The sequence below is a fragment of the Ursus arctos genome, unplaced genomic scaffold (assembly GCF_023065955.2).
Source record: "Ursus arctos isolate Adak ecotype North America unplaced genomic scaffold, UrsArc2.0 scaffold_6, whole genome shotgun sequence".
Taxonomy (NCBI): Eukaryota; Metazoa; Chordata; class Mammalia; order Carnivora; family Ursidae; genus Ursus; species Ursus arctos.
In genome coordinates, this window is record NW_026623078.1 from 54,605,474 (window position 1) to 54,623,376 (window position 17,903).

General features: G+C 32.5%; 1 protein-coding gene across 1 annotated transcript in view; it reads left to right on the forward strand.

Moving 5' to 3' along the window:
- The window catches only part of RIMS2 (regulating synaptic membrane exocytosis 2), a 626,259-nt gene that overhangs the window by 338,975 nt on the left and 269,381 nt on the right, over positions 1–17,903 (forward strand). Inside the window, exons 12-17 of the mRNA XM_057307663.1 lie at positions 2,724–2,932; positions 4,423–4,542; positions 7,084–7,183; positions 8,227–8,350; positions 10,011–10,057; positions 13,235–13,347. Coding sequence (XP_057163646.1) covers positions 2,724–2,932; positions 4,423–4,542; positions 7,084–7,183; positions 8,227–8,350; positions 10,011–10,057; positions 13,235–13,347 — 713 coding nt within the window. The remainder of the gene's footprint in view (positions 1–2,723; positions 2,933–4,422; positions 4,543–7,083; positions 7,184–8,226; positions 8,351–10,010; positions 10,058–13,234; positions 13,348–17,903) is intronic.

Consider the following 17,903-nt stretch of genomic DNA (forward strand, 5'->3'; position numbering starts at 1 on the left):
TATCTACAGAATTTCTGCTTACTTAAGTCTCAGCTGGTGCCTAAAAATTTGGCACTTTTCACAAGTCCCGGGGTGATGTTGATTATGCTATTTAGGGGATTTCACTTTGTGAACCATTTGTCTCCACACAAGTTTTCTACTCCCTTGTCTCCCTTTGATTCTTCAGTTACTTCAACAGATTTTAATTTTCATCATTCTACCCAAAGTGTTTTCTCTAACATCCTTCTGATCTTCATGTCGCCGAATCAAATGCACACTTTTCAGTTTCTTATCTTACCTACTGTACAGAAATCATAGTTATTTTCTCCTCCTGCAGAGGAAGCTCTCTTCTGTTTGGTTCAGAGAAGTCCGTCTCCCTCCCTCCTTCGTTTCTTTCTGGCATGCTCTTTCTCAGCCTCTCTTTTTCTCAAACCAAACTCTAAATGTTAGAATTCATTCGGGCTCCTCTTCATATCTTTACCTTCTGTTCCTAAATGATCCACTTAGTCCTATCTGCATGCTAGTAATTCCAATTTATGTCTGCAGCTCGGACTGTTCTTTGTTACAGCTTGACAAATTGATTTTTTATATACCCACTTGAATAGCATAGATATTTTGAATAATACATCCAAAATCAATCACCATATTTAATAAATTCTAAGATGCATATTTCTATCATTTTAATACATGTGAATTCTGTAGTCAGTGACATCTTAGATTCTATAAAATAGAGTATTTCCTTCCTACCCTTTCTAATAAAAAGTGTTCTTCCTCCAGCTTTCTCCATCTCATAAGTAGTCTTTCCTTCCGTCCAGTTGTTAATGCCAGAAACCTGGGATTTATCCTTGATTCTTCAGTCTTTCTTAATTTTTTTTTAAGTAATCTCTACACCCAACATGGGGTCAAATTCACACACTGAGATCAAGAGTCACATGCTCTCCTGACTGAGCCAGTCAAGGTGACCCTCTTCAGTCTTTCTTAATTCTCTTATTTCTACCTCCAAAATATCTCTCAATGCCCTTTTTTCTTACCTTTCTGTTGCTGTCACCTTTGTTCAAGCCATAATTACCTGTCCCATGAATTATTGCAAATGCCTATTAACCTTGGTGTCTTCCAACCCAATCTGTAGTTAGTGCTTAGATTCATCTTTTTAAGATGTAAATCAGTTCATGCCAACATCTTGCTTAAAATCCTTTAGTGAATGAAATCCATAATCTTTAATACAGCATAAAAAGTCCTCTCTAAGCTGGTTTTGCGCTGCCTCACCTCATTTAGCATTCTTTTTGGTTCAGACACACTGGTGTTCCATCAGTCCTTCTACAGTACCCTGTTGTTGCTTCTTCCTGGAATGTTTTTTCCTCTACTTTCTGTCTACCTATCTCCTTACTTGTCTTTTAGGCCATATGCTTCGTTTCTCATTTTAAAGATCACTTCTTTAGAGGTCATTGCTGACCCCAAACTCTACGTTAGATCTTATTATACTGTTCCATGGTGTTTTGAGAGTTCTGCCCTTTGCACTTATTATACTCTCTCATAGTGTACTCTCCTGTATGACATTCATGATTTATTTATTGTGTTTATCTTCACTCTGTTCTATGTCTCATTGTTTTACTCCTTATGCTAGAGCTTAGCACAATACATGGCAAATGGAAGGTATTTACTAAATCTTTTTAAGTAAAAGAAAATATGACTAGAGCTTAAAAAGATGTATATGTACACATAGAGACTAAAAAGAATTTTATTTAAATGTAAGGCAAATAAGGAACACATAAATTTGGGAAATGGATATTCATTCTTAGTTGCCAATTATATACATTGTCTGACAAAATTATTTTAAAAGAAAATTTACTTTTTATGAGAATGCAATTTCTACAAAGAAAGTTGAGAAAATATTTCAAAGTAATTTTATGTAATTCATGATATTTAAGTAAAGTTTATCTTTACTAATAGAAATTGAGTGACTCTGTTTTTTCATTTTCATACAAAAATAATCTTTTGTGTAACCAATTCTTCTTTTTTAAACCACCCCGATTTTTTGGGAGGTTTCAGCATTATAAAGAATATCATACTACATTCCAGGAACAACATTTAATTACTTGTTTTTTTTTGTTGTAGTGGTTCTTGGCAAACCGCTATTTAATTTTTAAAATGTTCCTTGATCTTTGGAGAACAAACTCGTGTCTGTAGGCCAGCATGGAAAAAAAAAATAGCATGAATAACAGACACAGTGGATAGTCTTTTTCTTTTTTGGAGTATATAATTTTTTCATTTCTATTCCTGTTTGTTATTAGCCTTTTCTCTTCTTGCAGAACTTTTGCTCTCTAGGGTCCATCTAGAGTACATAAACTTTATATTCTGCATTCTATAAATTTTACTCATTTGGAATCTTAGCTTTCTCTTGGTTTATATAGTGAGTGCTGCAGACAAAGTTCTTGAATCCAGACAGAATCACGTAGTTTAAAATGTTTATAATGTCTTTGTCTGTCCTTTCTTTCGCTGTCTCCTTTACTGCACTCTTTGTCTGTCTGACTCTCACAGGAGACATGGATTACAACTGGTTGGACCATACGTCTTGGCATAGCAGTGAGGCATCCCCAATGTCTTTGGTGAGACATGTGGAGCCTTACTATTTAATTTTCGTTTTTCATTTCACTTTTCCTTTTTTATTTACACCTTTGCATGTTTTCTTTTTTGTATCTTTTTTTTATTTTTATTTTTTTTTTATTTTTATCCCACACCTGTAGGGGACAGTCAAAAGGGAAAAAGAAAAACTAGTGAGCAGGCAGTTTTGTCGGACTCTAACACCAGGTCTGAGAGACAAAAGAAAATGATGTACTTTGGTGGCCACTCTTTGGAAGAGGACTTGGAATGGTCTGAGCCTCAGATTAAGGACTCTGGGGTAGATACCTGTAGTAGCACAACCCTTAACGAGGAGCATAGCCATAGTGATAAGGTACTGAGATTGTGGAGCCTGCCTTTCAGCCTGCTCATTTGGTCTTCGTTTGCTCTCTGTCACTCATTCAAACAGAACATAATAAAAGGACAGGGCATTTCAAGGGTCAATGTAGCATTTCCTAAGGTGCAGAAAAGAAAAACAAAACCAAAACAAACAAACAAACCAAAATACTTCTCGCTTGCTTTGCTGTTTTTGTTGTTTGACGGCATACCAAAAAATAAGTAAATGAAATAAAAAATTAGGAACAAAGGAATGCTTTGTCTGTGGTCGCATGAGAGAACTTTGTGATGTTTTTATAAACCACAAATATAAAGAATTTTTGGATTGGCTTATTTGATTGCTTGCATATATTTTCCTTGGGATGAAAATTAAATTATTAATAGTTTCAATCCCAGGCAAAAGGGAGATAATTGGGTCTGTTTGCACAGAAAAGGTTGTTTTTCTTTTTTCCCTTTCACTGTCATTTTGCTCTTTTGTTTTATTGTCATAGCATTTTCATGTAGTATTAATTAGTACTAGAACCATTGCCATCTGCTTTGGTATTTATTATTTTTGCTTTTAGAATAGTGAGACTTTTGAAATCTTTTTGCCATATAGATGTGATTGACTGGAACTTGTCTTTTGCCTGCCAAATTTTGCATGAAGATGTGCATGTTACTTTTAGATGACTGTGAAACTGTGATTACACAAATCATTTACTTTGTTATTTGACATATAATTTATAATGGATGGTGTCATGATTTACAACGGGCTTGGCTCTGCCCTGAGAAAGAGATAAACTCTTAACGTTTTCAAGCTTATTTAACAGTGGCTGCCATTGAATTATCTAATAAACTTAATTTACTAAATAGATCAACGACCTGAAAAAATCAATGAACCTACAGAAAGTGAGAAATATAAACTACCCTCACCTTTAAATTAGGTCTCTTTCTCTCATGCAGATTCAACTGAAAAGTTACTGGGGCTTGTGTATTTTTATAATTTTAATCTAGAAACCTATTTCAAGGAAGCCCTCATCGTAGGTTCAAATTTGATGTATTAATATAATTTTACCTTTTTGCTTTTACTGTAATTAAGTCTTTCAAAGTCTCCAATAGTGTTTGAACATTAAAATATCATTTTTAAATGAACTTAACCTCATAGAATTTCAATCTATCTTTTCTGTCATGTGAATTTTTAATTAATATTCAGCGTGTAGATAGTTTGCATATATTTTCAAGATTTCTCAGACTTCATAAAACAATATAACTGCAGTAATGTGTCAGGGCACTGTAAGAATTTGCAGTCATTGGATTTTGAAAAATCTTGAGATGATAAAATTGAGCGTATCCACATAATGTAGTAAGGCCTTTGATCAGTGTTTTGAATGCAAACTGGTTTGTGTAATCATAACACTTTGGAAATCTGGAGTTTGGAGAGATTGTAAAACAGGGGTGATTTATCATAAAAGAACATTAATTTTTTTGTTTGTTGATGCAATGTGTCAGCACCCTGTGACGTGGCAGCCATCTAAAGATGGAGATCGTTTAATTGGTCGCATTTTGTTAAATAAGCGTCTAAAAGATGGAAGTGTGCCTCGAGATTCAGGAGCAATGCTTGGCTTGAAGGTATGTGATGAAATATGTGAGATTTTAGCTCTCTACGCCTTTCCTGATTAAAGACAAAAGCAAAAATTTAATAACTCTTTCCAACTTATGCCAACTTACTGTTTTTTCCCCCATTTTCAAGAATTCCCAAGTATTTGCACTCATTACCCCAAATCTTTTCATTTTCCAAGTATTATTTATTCTGCAATAATACTTGTATGTATGATTTTGGAAAATACAACTCAAATGATATGCTTGAATCCTGAATACAGTGCTCGAACTTATTTTATTTATACAGTTTGTCCTTTAAGTCTGTATCTGTGTTTATATTCTATTAAGACAGTGGGTTTAATCAATTACTAAATATGCAAACTTGGGAAATGTAGTATATTTATGACACAGTGTTTAAAGGAAAACTATAGGCCCCAAATAGCATCACTTAGGTTAAGGCCCCATGTCACTAAAACAAAAATTAATACCTAGTTTAATGCAGTTTCAGCCCCCCAGCAATGTAACCTTTATCCAGTCAACATGGAATTTCCTGGTCAATACTAGGAAATTTATTGATAGACGCCCTTTTCAGAGGGCAGTCTTGCCTTAACAGTGCATTCCTTGCTAATAAATTCCTTTCTTTTATTTATTTATTTTTAATGCCCTCTCTCCACCTTTGAAAAACCTTTGTTTTGTTGAGCTCAGCAGAACTCTCCTCTGCTTGCTAGGTGGGATGCTGCCCGATTCATGAATCCCATAATAAAGTCAATTAAATCTTCAAATTTACTTGGTTGAATTTTGGTTTTTAGCAATCAGAATATAATTTTTCTGTCAGTGTAGCAAAATGTGGGTGTGTGTATATTTGTATGTGTGTGTATGAGAAAGAGAATACTCAAAGATCCTTATACTAGGAGATTTATTATAAATATTGATTTATATTTGACTGTGAAATACCAGACAGTTATTTGGTAAGTAGATCAAATAGAACTATGTGATTTTGTTGTTGTTGTTGGTGGTGGTGTTGTTGTTGTTGGTGGTGGTGGTGGTTTTTTGGTGGTGTTGTTCATCTGTATGGTGAATTAAAAACTGAAATGAAAGAAGAGTAAATGGTTTTTAGAGTTAAGCAATTGCCACAGAAGTTGTCCTGTAGAATATAGTGAGATATTAGAAAACTTTGGGTGTAAGTGGAATTGGCCAACTAACATTTATTGGGTGGCTGCCATGTAGCTGGCACTCATCTGAGTATCTTACTCCTATCATATTATTTAACACAGCAGATGAGAAATAGGCTTAGAGAGGTGTCATAACTTGCCCATGGTCACAAAGATGATGATGAAGGTGAGATTTAAATCCAGGTCTGTCCAATAGAGTGTTAGAGCAGTGAAAAGTAGAGGTTAAGAAGTCTTGGCTTGAATCCCAGCTACAGCCATTACTAACAATGGTACATTGGGCAACTAAACTGTTAGCCTCAGATTCCTCATCTGTAAAATGGAGATAAGAATGCTTATTGAATTATTGTAATAAACTTAAATAAGGCAATATAGAAGCATTTAGCACAGTAGCTAGCATACTGTAAGATTTCAGGAATAATAATAGTATAAAGTATCATTAATTATTATTATTGAAGTTTATCAAGCCAAGAAAGTTTTAAAATATTAACATAAGGATGTCAGCCCATAATATCTATACATTTAATTTTCAGAATCAAACATAGGACTAATTAGTTAATATGAACTGAACTAAACTGAGGGTGTTGACTGCAATTTGGGAATAAATACATAGGAAAGCCAGTGCCTTTTTAAAATTCAGGTATTGTTCACTCAATTTAGAGGAAAAAAAACTAGTTAATGAAGTTAATTACTGTTATTTGCTTAACACGCTGTAAAGTTGATATATTGGTTGAATGGTAGTTGATCACAAGCATTAATTTTGTAAGAAGCCAGTCTTACAGGTACACATATGACTCCATAGCATTATTGTGAACATTTCTTTTTCCTCTTTTTAAAAGACATATATGAATAGAAATATAAAATTGAAAAATTGGGCTGCAAATGGTCTGAAGTTTACATGAATTCTAATGAGATTAAGTACATTTTGTAATTTTCTTGGGAAAAATCCATCAGTATCATTTACATTATTAATGTGCCTAAAAGATTCCTAAATAATGAAATTTTGGTGGGTTATCATAGTCAAAGTAACAAATATTTATGTGATTATGATATTTGAAATCTATAACTAGACATGTTAATAAATTATATAATACTGTAATACCATGTTTTTGGAAATGATAAAAATACTTCTCTAAGATAAATTACAAATTATTAAATTCTTTCTAAGGTATGTGTTTTTTTTTACAAATAATAAATAAAATTGTAAAAATTTTAGAATATGTAAAAAGAATCCACACATGGAACATGTACTCAGTTTCTAATAAAACTATATTATTTAAAAGTTATTTTTAGAATATTATAGTTTTAAAAGCTACAAATTGTCTAGTTATTTTTTACTTGAATCTTCAATTATGTTCCTTTGAACAATATGCCTGTTTGAACACTTTTCTCTTTTAAACAGGTTGTAGGAGGAAAGATGACTGAATCAGGTCGGCTTTGTGCATTTATTACCAAAGTAAAAAAAGGAAGTTTAGCTGATACTGTAGGACATCTTAGACCAGGTAGGTTTCTATCTTTGATTATTTATATTTAAACTATTAAACTCAAGTAGTTATAAAAAAGTTATCCTCACTTAGAAGTGATTTGACCAAAAATAAGGAGCCCATTTTTAACTTAAATAAAAAATCTTTTTTCATAAATGGAAAGTGTAACTATTATTTCTTGAGTCACATTAGATAAAAAGATTTTTATATTTACTCTTTTTTTTTTTTTTGGCTGATGGATATTCTTATTGTGTATCTAGTATTAATCTATTTTGCTTCCCATAAACCTTCATTTTTCTTTTGAAAAAATTCCAACAGTTTAGGAAACAAACTTTATGGATAAATACATATTTCCTACAATGTGTGACTCCTTATCTCTTTGGTAATGGATACTATTGGAGAGATCCTTGAGTGCCTTGGAGAGAATATGATAAACTGCTAAGTATTAAGCCTTTTGTAAGAAACTGTAGGGGCACCTGGGTGGCTCAGTTGGTTAAGTGTCTGCCTTCGGCTCAGGTCAGGGTCCCAGGGTTCTGGGATTGAGCCCTGTATCACATCAAGCCCCCTGCTCACTCAGCAGGGAGTCTACTTCTCCCTCTCCCTCTGCACCCCCTACACCGCCCTGCTTGTGCTCTCTCATGCGTGCTCTCTCTCTCTTTCAAATAAATAAACAAAATCTTAAAAAAAAAAGAAACTTTAGACAAGGTGCTCAGTTGCATATATATTGACAAATCTGGAATGTAGTCATAAAATTTTCAAAGAATTAACAGATTTTAATAATTTCTAGAATTAAATAGTTTCTAGAATTAGATCTCGTTAAGAAACCACAGACATAACTTTTATGTAATTTTATTGCTCAGATGTTTGTCCTTTTGGGTAAAAATATTAATCATCCTTATGGTCAAATTTTATGCCAATGGAGCTGTTCTCAGTATGTCTTATTCCGTAATGGTGATTTTATTCTATGGAGTTCATTGCATTTTACGATTGCTTTGGTTTCAAGTGCATTTTATGGGGTTAGTTTTTCTTTCTAAGAGTATCGTTACTGGAATACACTATAGGGGATGAAGTATTAGAATGGAATGGAAGGTTATTGCAAGGAGCCACATTTGAAGAAGTATATAACATCATTCTGGAATCCAAACCGGAACCACAAGTGGAGCTTGTTGTTTCAAGACCTATTGGGTGAGTTGGTTTGTGTACTTTACGGACACACCTTATAAAGTTGACCACTATTACACAATTTGTAGTGTGCAATCTAAAAATACCTGATTGCTATACAAATTGTTTTGAGCATAGTGCTTCTTTTCTCCTTTTTTGCTAAAATGTAAAACCAAAAATCATGACATCTCTTTATCTGATCATGCTAGAATACACAGTTAATTATAAAAGAAGAAATATTTAGGTGTTTACTATTTTTATTGTCGTAGTGTAGCTTAATAGGTGGCTAAAGGCATAGTAGGAGAAGTAATTTTAAAACTACTTATAAAAGAAAGTTCATGAACTGTGGTCCTCTACACTGTGAAAATGAGGGTCAATGAATTTTACATATTCTTTTCAAAATGGAGATTTCAACCTAGGAAAGAGAGGTCCTAAGGACACACTATTCAGAAATAGGGGGAACAGTTGAAGGAACAACATGACGTGTTTAAGGAAACAGACCAGAAATAAGCAAATACCAAAGTACTCCTTGGCTTTTGTAATTTTTTACCTATAGATTAAATTAGCAATTTCCAAAAGTTGGCAATAAATATTTTTTGTGACTGTATCATGAGAATTTCTCATTAAATATCACAGCAATGTTTCCCTTATAGAAGCTTATATTCTAAGCCAATGTAAAAGATATACCTATAACTAAGTAAAAGCAATAGAAAAAATATATACGATGATTAAGTGCAGTTATTAAATGCAAGTTTGGGGTAAGAGTATTTGAAGGTGGAAGCTATAGAAATTCTTTTTTTATTGTAGAATACCAATGCCCAGTTTTCATTCATTTAGAAAATGACTGGATTGTATTATTTTGATCTCTTTTTATGTTGGAGAAAATGACTTACATTGATAACTTAGTTTTATTGAAATGTTCCTTTCAAAGTAATGAATCTGGCATATGAAATTGTATCTCTTTTTCATTTTGTCTCTTCATAGTTTTGTAATATGGTAAAACTGCAGTGTATCAGCTTAGTGTAGTAATCAAATATGTTTCTTGGTATTAAAGGATCCTCTAATCATATTTTTGTTTAATACCTTAAATATCCTTTTATGTATATTTCTGAATGACCTTAACTATTAAAATCTACCCTGCGTGGCAAATCTCAAACAAAAATGTATATACTTTTGGCATAAATGCAGTTGCCATTTGTAAGTCCCAATGAAAAACATGTTTGCATTTTTTCCTCAGTGGAGTTGTTACATTTAAAAATTTCAGTCACAATCGGAATCTTCAAATTTTTCTTGTGGTGATATTTTATTTATACTTCAATGTTATTGATTAAAGAATAGAATAGAATTCAAATATATCATAAAGCCTATCTTAAATTCAAAAATCTATTAGAATGGATAATCATGTAGTAAAGCACATAGAAAATAAAGTATGTTTTTATCAATCTGCTATAAGTGCATATGATAATGCATAAATGCATTATTCCTTTCTAAGTAGTTGAGGTTAGTTCAGAATACTTGGATTGGCAATCAAGTACTACGGCTTGTTTTCTCTTACGTAATGCTACCATCATACACAATTTTGTTCAGTTTACGCTCTCCCGTTATATGTAGGTTGATGATCATCAAAATGGCAGTTGCATTAATTGTTGAAACAATTTCCTGTTTTCTTGTTCTATCATTTCAGAGATATCCCTAGAATCCCTGATAGCACACATGCACAACTGGAGTCCAGTAAGTCTCATTCATTCTAGAAGATAATACTAATAGTGTCATTTCCCAGGGGTCAAATGAAGTATTTTACCTATTATTACAAAAAAGAAATAGAATAATCTTGTTATCAAATATATAGTCATTATACAAATGAAAAATGGAGTATTATTTCATGTTATGTGGGATAAAGTACAAAATTCTGTAATATTTTAAGATCGTTTTTTTCAGACGCACCATCTTAACTACTACATATTTTTACATAGCTTTATTAAGGTAGGCTACAGAAAACTGCACCTAAGTGCGTAATAAGGTAAGTTTTGACATACAGAAGATACCGTCATCACAATAAAAAATAATGAACATACCCATCTCTCCTAACAGCTTCACCCTAATTTCTTCTAATTTTAAAATTTACTACTTTGTGAACTAACCATCAGTAAGTGGGGGAATGCTCAGCACAATCTAGTGAATAATGTTCTAATTTATATTTTTAGAAAATAGGATAGTAGTTCTGATTTAGCATCAGAGTCATAATGGAACAATAGACAAATAAGTTTAAGTAACGTTGAATATGTAGATGCTTTTTATTATGTGCGTTTGAGTGCTGTTTTAGATGTTAAACAGATGGATTTTTTCCAGTGAACTAAGTTTCTTATTGATTGAGAGTAGAGTAAGGGATATTGTAAAAGAAGAGAGGAGGAGGGCTGCCTTTTGAAATATGTTGCTCAGGAGAGACCATATTGAGAAGGAATGATTGGAGCAAAGATCTGGAAGAGTGGCTATCGGCAGCGGTGGGGGTGGGGGGGAAGCTTTCCAGGTACAGGGACCAAGCCGTGCAGCGGTTCTCAGGCAGGAGGGCCTATTATGCACTTGAGGAAACGCAAGGAGACCAGTGTTGCGGTGCCAGAGTGAGTGAGCAGTCAGAGGATGAAGGATAGGGGGGTCATGGCAGCCAGGTTGTATAGAGTTTGTAAACCAGTGTAGAGCATACTTTGTTTTGGGCTTTTACTCTGTGGGAAATTGGTAGTTACACAGGATGGTTTGGAGGAGAGATTTATGTCTTAAATTCTGGCTACTGTGTTGGAAATAGTTTAAATGGAGTCAAGGGTGAAAGCAGAGAGAGTAGTGAGAGAACTATTTTTATATTTAGTATTTTATTTGGTGACTTAGTCGGCCATTGGTGGTAGCAATGGAGGTGATGAGAAGTGATTGGATCCTATAATAATTAAGAATATACTATTAAAATAGATTTTTTTACTTTTATATTACAATTATAGGTGTCTTTAAAATGTTTACCAGAGAGGTGAAATACTTTGGGAATGGCATAGCACTGTATTTTTAAATATGATTGAATGACTTATTTGATCTGGTACTAAATCATTTTATCCAAAATAATACCATGATCACAAAAACTATAACAATAAGTAAATACTGTTGACCCTTGAATAACATGGGTTTGAGCTGCGTGGGTCCACTTATATACACATTTTTTCAATAAATACAGTGTATTACTGTACATGTATTTTCTCTTCCTTGTGATTGTTTAAATAACATATTCTTTTCTCTAGCTCACTTTACTGTAAGAATACAGTATATGATATATATAGTATACCAAATATGTATTAATCAGCGGTTTATTGGTGAGTCTTCTGGTCAATAGTAGGCTATTGGTAGTTAAGTTTTGGGGGAATCACAAGTTATTGTGGTTTTTTGACTGTGCAGGGGTTAGCGCCTCTAACCCTCAGGGTCAACTGTACTACTATAATGATATCATCATCATTCTCATCCTTGCTCCCATTTTACTGAGTGCCCGGGATTGTGGTTGATGTTGTGTCTACATTATCACACTTATTTCTTACAAAAGTCCTGTGGAGTAGGTACAATTTTTATTCGCTTATGTAACATTACTCAGATATTGTATGAGCAGGGTGGAACCCATTATCTTATTATAGCTATTTTTAAAAATACCCTAGTCTACAATTTTAAAATTGTTCCTGAGGAGATGGGGTCCTTTCTCAAATTAAATTAGAATCAATCCTTTATTCTTTAAAAGTTGAATAGGCTCAATTATTAATCTCTGTCCTTAGTTCCTCAATAAATTATTTTCTTCATAATGGTTTTAATTGCCAGATGACTCTTAAGTTCTTAGTACCGAGATGATCTGTCACTGCTCCTTTATCCTTGGATGTTAAAATAATATGTTCCGTTAAGAAGCATAATAATATGCTTCCTGTTACTTGAAGCTTAACATGTAGAAAACTGAGCTTATTTCTTACTCTAAAGCCATCGTTCTTTCCTTTTCCCTTTATCTCTCATATCTAATTAGTTTCTGAGTCCTCGTTTATTTGTTTTGTGATATCATGGGAATTCTTTCGTTCCATTCCATTTTGGCAACATTTCCTAGTATTGTTTTATTGAATTCCACCTGTTTTTAAGTGTTTTCCATCTCTTTCAAATCAACCCATGCTTTAAGTAAGTGGTAAAGTCATCTTCAAATGTAGTTATTGCCTCATTCAGAAGAGCTAGCATTGATACTCAGTTAGAGCCCAGAATTCCAGGCACTTAATTCCCCCTGCTATCCCAGGAGCTCCATTTTTACTCACCTTCCCTACTGTAGAGATATATTCATACATACAACTTCTGGGTATTAAGGCTCTGCTTTTTCTGCTATTCTGCCTCTTTTTTCATAGACCTTTACTTCCCTTCTGCCCGTCTAATTTATTATATTCTTTTCCAGATGTAGTTTCAACTTACCACTTCCCAGAAAGACTTGATTAACATTCTAGTACTTGTATTTTCAGAATTATAAGTTTAGACCATCTTCAAGTTGCTTTTTGATTTAGGTTTTTGTTCCTAAGTCTCTATTTTTAGAACTTTCTTCATATGTTATTGTAAGATATGAATTTAGTATACACATAACAGACAAAGTAACTAAGTCCTGATGTAGAGGTCTGTCTCTACTATAATTGGCAGGGAAAATGTTTCACTCTTGGTCTTAAGAGAATCCCTCAGCTGTACTTAAGCTTCAAAAAATAGCTGTAAGTGTATTTGGAACATTGTGGCTAAGAAAATGGTTTACATAATGACATTTTGTGGACATTTTAAATAAATAAATAATTTAAAAGACATATGGTAAAGATTATTAAATACAAATGAAGAGTCATCATTATTGTTATTTATGTGTAATTACCATTTCAGGTTCTAGCTCTTTTGAATCTCAAAAAATGGATCGCCCTTCTATTTCCGTTACCTCGCCCATGAGTCCTGGCATGTTGAGGGATGTTCCACAGTACTTATCTGGACAACTTTCAGTATGTAACCACTACATTAATTTCTCTTTTTTGGAATACCAAGTAGTGTTATTAGTATATGACAATAGCTTTTGTAAACCAACTCCTTCTTAGAATATAATTATGCTTTTAACCATCACTTTTCACATTCTTAGTAGTTTTGATTAATTGAAATTTAATTTTAATTATTTAGCATGGAGTTTATTAGAGTATATTAGATTTCCTGGAATTTAATGAGAGAATTTGTGGAGATATCTAAAACCTTCTTTACCTTAGTAGTTTTATTCCAAAATTCAAAGTCATGATTTTTGCTCAAGATCTTTACATTATTATAATTTGTCCTAGACTTTTGAGAGAAATAAAATTGCTGTACTGTATATTTAGATGGTATATTTAAGATGAAAGTCAATTTCATACATTCCCTACTTTTGAAGTTTAAGGAAATTTGGTATAAATTTCATAGTAAATCATTGGGGTATGAATATTGCTGTAAGTATAATGATACTTGAGAAGCTTTGGTCAACAGACAAAAACTAAGTAAATGGGGCCATATATAATAGATAACTGAATATACTGGGTGATTTCATTGTAAGTGATCCCTAATTCGAACATTTTATATAAAAATTAAAAATTGAATTAGGCATTTTCTGTCCATATTAGAAGAGCTTTGCAAATTTGAGCCCTCATTCTTTATCAGTTTCTTCAGTTATCATTCTCTTTTTAAACTACTTAAAATATTAAAATATCTAAATTCATCCAGTTGCACTTTAGAAACATCATGCTGATGAGTTACTAAACTCGCAATTTTATAAGTGTTAAGAACTTTTTAGATTCTCGAAATCTAGACATTGAATTTTGGATAAAAAAATGTTATAATTGAAAACTAAACTATTCTTGAGCTGATGTTTTAAGAGCAATAGAAAGAACTTTCTGTTTAATCAGCTATGAAATTTCTCCTTTTATTTTTTGGGGGATAGGGGCAGTGTTTGATTTTTACTGAAGAATTTTTATTAATTAAAAGCTATAGGAAGTATAAGCAGAGTTAACATTTAAATTATTGAAAGAGTTATTAGACATGTATATTCTGGGACTATTTTGATCACAAAGGTGACAATAACAGAAAAATTATGCAAGAAAGAAGTTGAGATACTATTAGGAGCTTGTACATGTCTTACTAAAATGAATTTCTTCTCTTTATTATTTTCTTTTCCTTTCTCTCATAAACAGAGTGAACTTTTTCATTTGAAGACAGTGGTCTTTTTTCATTTTCTATAATAAGTAGCATCTTTCTACTTATTCTTTTACGTATATTGACAGCACAGTTGTCATTTATACTTACAAATATATGTGTATTTTCTTCCACCATTTTAGAAAGTGCTAATGTTAACCTTTTTTATTAACTTATTATGGCTCCGTTCAAATGGTCCATCTTTAAATAATGCTTAGGATGGCTGTACATTTATAAATGTGTGTGTGTGTGTGTGTGTGTGTGTGTGTGTGTATAGTTGGCTTCAGCTGGTGGAGGAGGGAGTGAAGTTAGACTTCCATAGTAAGTAAGTACTGCTTTGTTGCTGTCTTTGAAATCCCAAGGTCCTATAGAAATTGGACTTGGGGGGGATAGAGATTGAGGAGCATAGTGCAGCACATTTTAAATTCAGCTGTTTTTTGTCATGGTTCAAAATGAATATACTAGAAAGGTAAGACTTAAATATTTTGGAGAATATAAACTTAAAAGTTTTATTTCTAAGGGTATAATTAGTGATTTAAAGTCATAGTATACATTTATAAATGGTGTTAGTTTAAAATCCATGTAATTGTAATTTAAAATGTGTACATTTTATCATTTTCTTGTGACTTGGAGAGGGTATGTTCCAGTAAGATAACGTTAATAAATACAATACATATTTGTTGTGGTAAATCTAGAGAGTACAGATAAGTAACTAAAAAATAAAAATTACCAATAATCCTACCACTAAAATGTAACTATTCACATACATAGCAGTTTTTAAACAAAAGTGGTAAATCTGTGTATAGTATTTTGAGACCTGTTTTTTTCACTTAGTAAGGTATTGTACACTTTTCTCTTTAAAATTTTTTTCTTTAAAAATTTCTCTTTAAATGATTTTAATATCTAATATACCATTTTACTTAAATTCTCTATTATGGGACATCTTTTGTATTCTTAATTTATATTACATGATGCCATGCAAATCCTGGAATATAACTCTTACATATTTTGTTAGGTCAGACAAAATTCTTTTGTCAGGATTTTTCAGAAGTAAAATTACAATATGAAGAGAAAGAGAAAGAGATCTAAGATTCTTAAAATCTATTGCCAACATTTTCCTCAAAAATGCTTTTATGAAATTAATCTTCAATCATCTATTTAAGAAATACATGTTAAGTTCTGACCCCAGGTCAGCCATAATACTAGTTGCCGGGAATACAACAGTGAACAAGATAGATAATGGATTTTATCCTCATGAAACTTAATTTTATTTTCGTTCTTTACATGCAGGAAAACATAAGCAAGATACCCTTCTGGATATATTATTTCCTTTATATTTAACCCTATTCCTGGCAGCTGGAGACAATTTTGGTGTGCTCTAATGATGTGGAATTTAGGAAACACATCCACATGTATCACCTTGTGGGAAAATTCCTAGGAAGTCACAAGGCAACATTAGAGTTCCTATCTCCTTCGACTTCTTTTACCTTTGGGCATTTTTATTTTGGTGAGATTTTACCTGGGCTCATAACTCACTTACAAATTTATGATGTTGCTAATTCCAGAGAGCAAAGATAATTTGTATGGTCTGTGAGCTGACCTCCTAATATATTATGTCAGTTCATGGACTGCTATTTTCTCAAACAGAAATATACATATAATTTAAATTGTTATTTAAACTTTCATTTCAAGGCTATGGATGATTTTAAAAAATTTATGCAGCTGATTTCTTCTCTATGCTTGAACTCTGCTGCTGCTTGTTACTCTCCTAGGGCATAACTGTGAAAGTGCCATTAATGCATTTGGTGAGAAACTCAGTGTGAGCTCAGGTTGTGACACCTGGACTGTATATTAGCCTTCTCAGTGTCAACACTCCCTTATTTTGATTCTTTTTAAAACTTGTGTTCTTCCACAGCTTAACAGATTCCTTCTTCACAGGATTACTTTTGTAGTTCTTTCAATATTTTTAAATTAATCTGGAGTCTTTGGCTAGTTTTTGATAGAGTGCTCAGATAAAAGATAGCCTTCAACTCTTTTTAAAAGTGAGAAATGGCTCAAAATTCTTTCTTTCTGTAGGAACACATTGATTCTTATTGACAATCATATTTTATTTTACTTCTGGGTCTATGGTTGATTTATGGCTATAATGTTTCCCTAAGTTACTTTGTTTTAATATTTTTCTGATGCCATTTTTAGTGATTATTTGTAAATATTGTACATATCCATTTTGTATGCCCTTTTAAGTGGAATAAGTAGCTGAGGAGTAGGTATGTAGCCTTCATATGTCAGAAATTCTATAGTCTTTTTAAACCTTTCTGTAAATGAAAGTGTTTTCCTTCGAGCTTTTATCTATTATCCCTCATCGTCACAACCTTGTTATTCCAGAAGCATTGCATAAAAGGAATGCCTTAAAGATAGTGGTGCAATATGGTACAGAGTGACATTAAAAATGCAAAACAAATTGTGTACAAATTCACTTCTTCATTTGTATGAGGCTGAGTTGTTACAGGTTTCATCAGATATTTTCTGTTTAAAATACATGAATTAGTATTAATTACAATTTGCAATGTAATATATAATATTTCACCATTCATGTATAAAATATTCAGAATCCATAGAGGCAGAAAGCAGTTTAGTACTTGCCAAGAGTTGGGACAATAGGGGAATGGGGATTGATTATTTCATAGGTACAGTATATTCTGGGGTAATAAAAAGTTTTGAAACTAGAGGGAGGTGGTGGTTGCACAGCATTGTGAATGTACTAAATCCCACTGAATTGTACACTTTAAAATGGTTACTTTTATGATATTTGAATTTCCTCTTATTTTAAAAAACTAGCAAAACAAAAATACGTTTTTATAGCCAAGTTTAATGTATAAACTTATAAGTGAAGATTAGGTTTAAATTACCATAGATTGTAGACAACCGATTTCAGAAATCTGTGAGTTGCTGATTTGAGACCATTTTAGAAGATGGAAAATGTTTGCCTTAAAGGACTAATTTATTTCAAAGTGCTGTTTGTTTCAAATTAATTTTTTTTAGTTTATGGAGTAATATTTACTTGCAAAAGTCTTCCATTACCTTGCTATTTTGGGTCTAAAACAGAACAGGTGAGAGAGCAAGGAAAAGAAAATCTATTTCCAAATTGAGTACTTTGTTAGTGCCTTTGTTCAGCCTGCCTTGTTAATCTCTGTGCATTTCATACATCCCTGGTCCGTTTGCCAGAGTCCTCTCCACCTAGAATTATGCAGACAGATATTGGTAACATACTCCATATCTAAAGATTTCTTTCTTCCTTTGGAAATGTCTCCACATGAAAAGGAAGACTGCTTAGATTTGAGACTGCCTT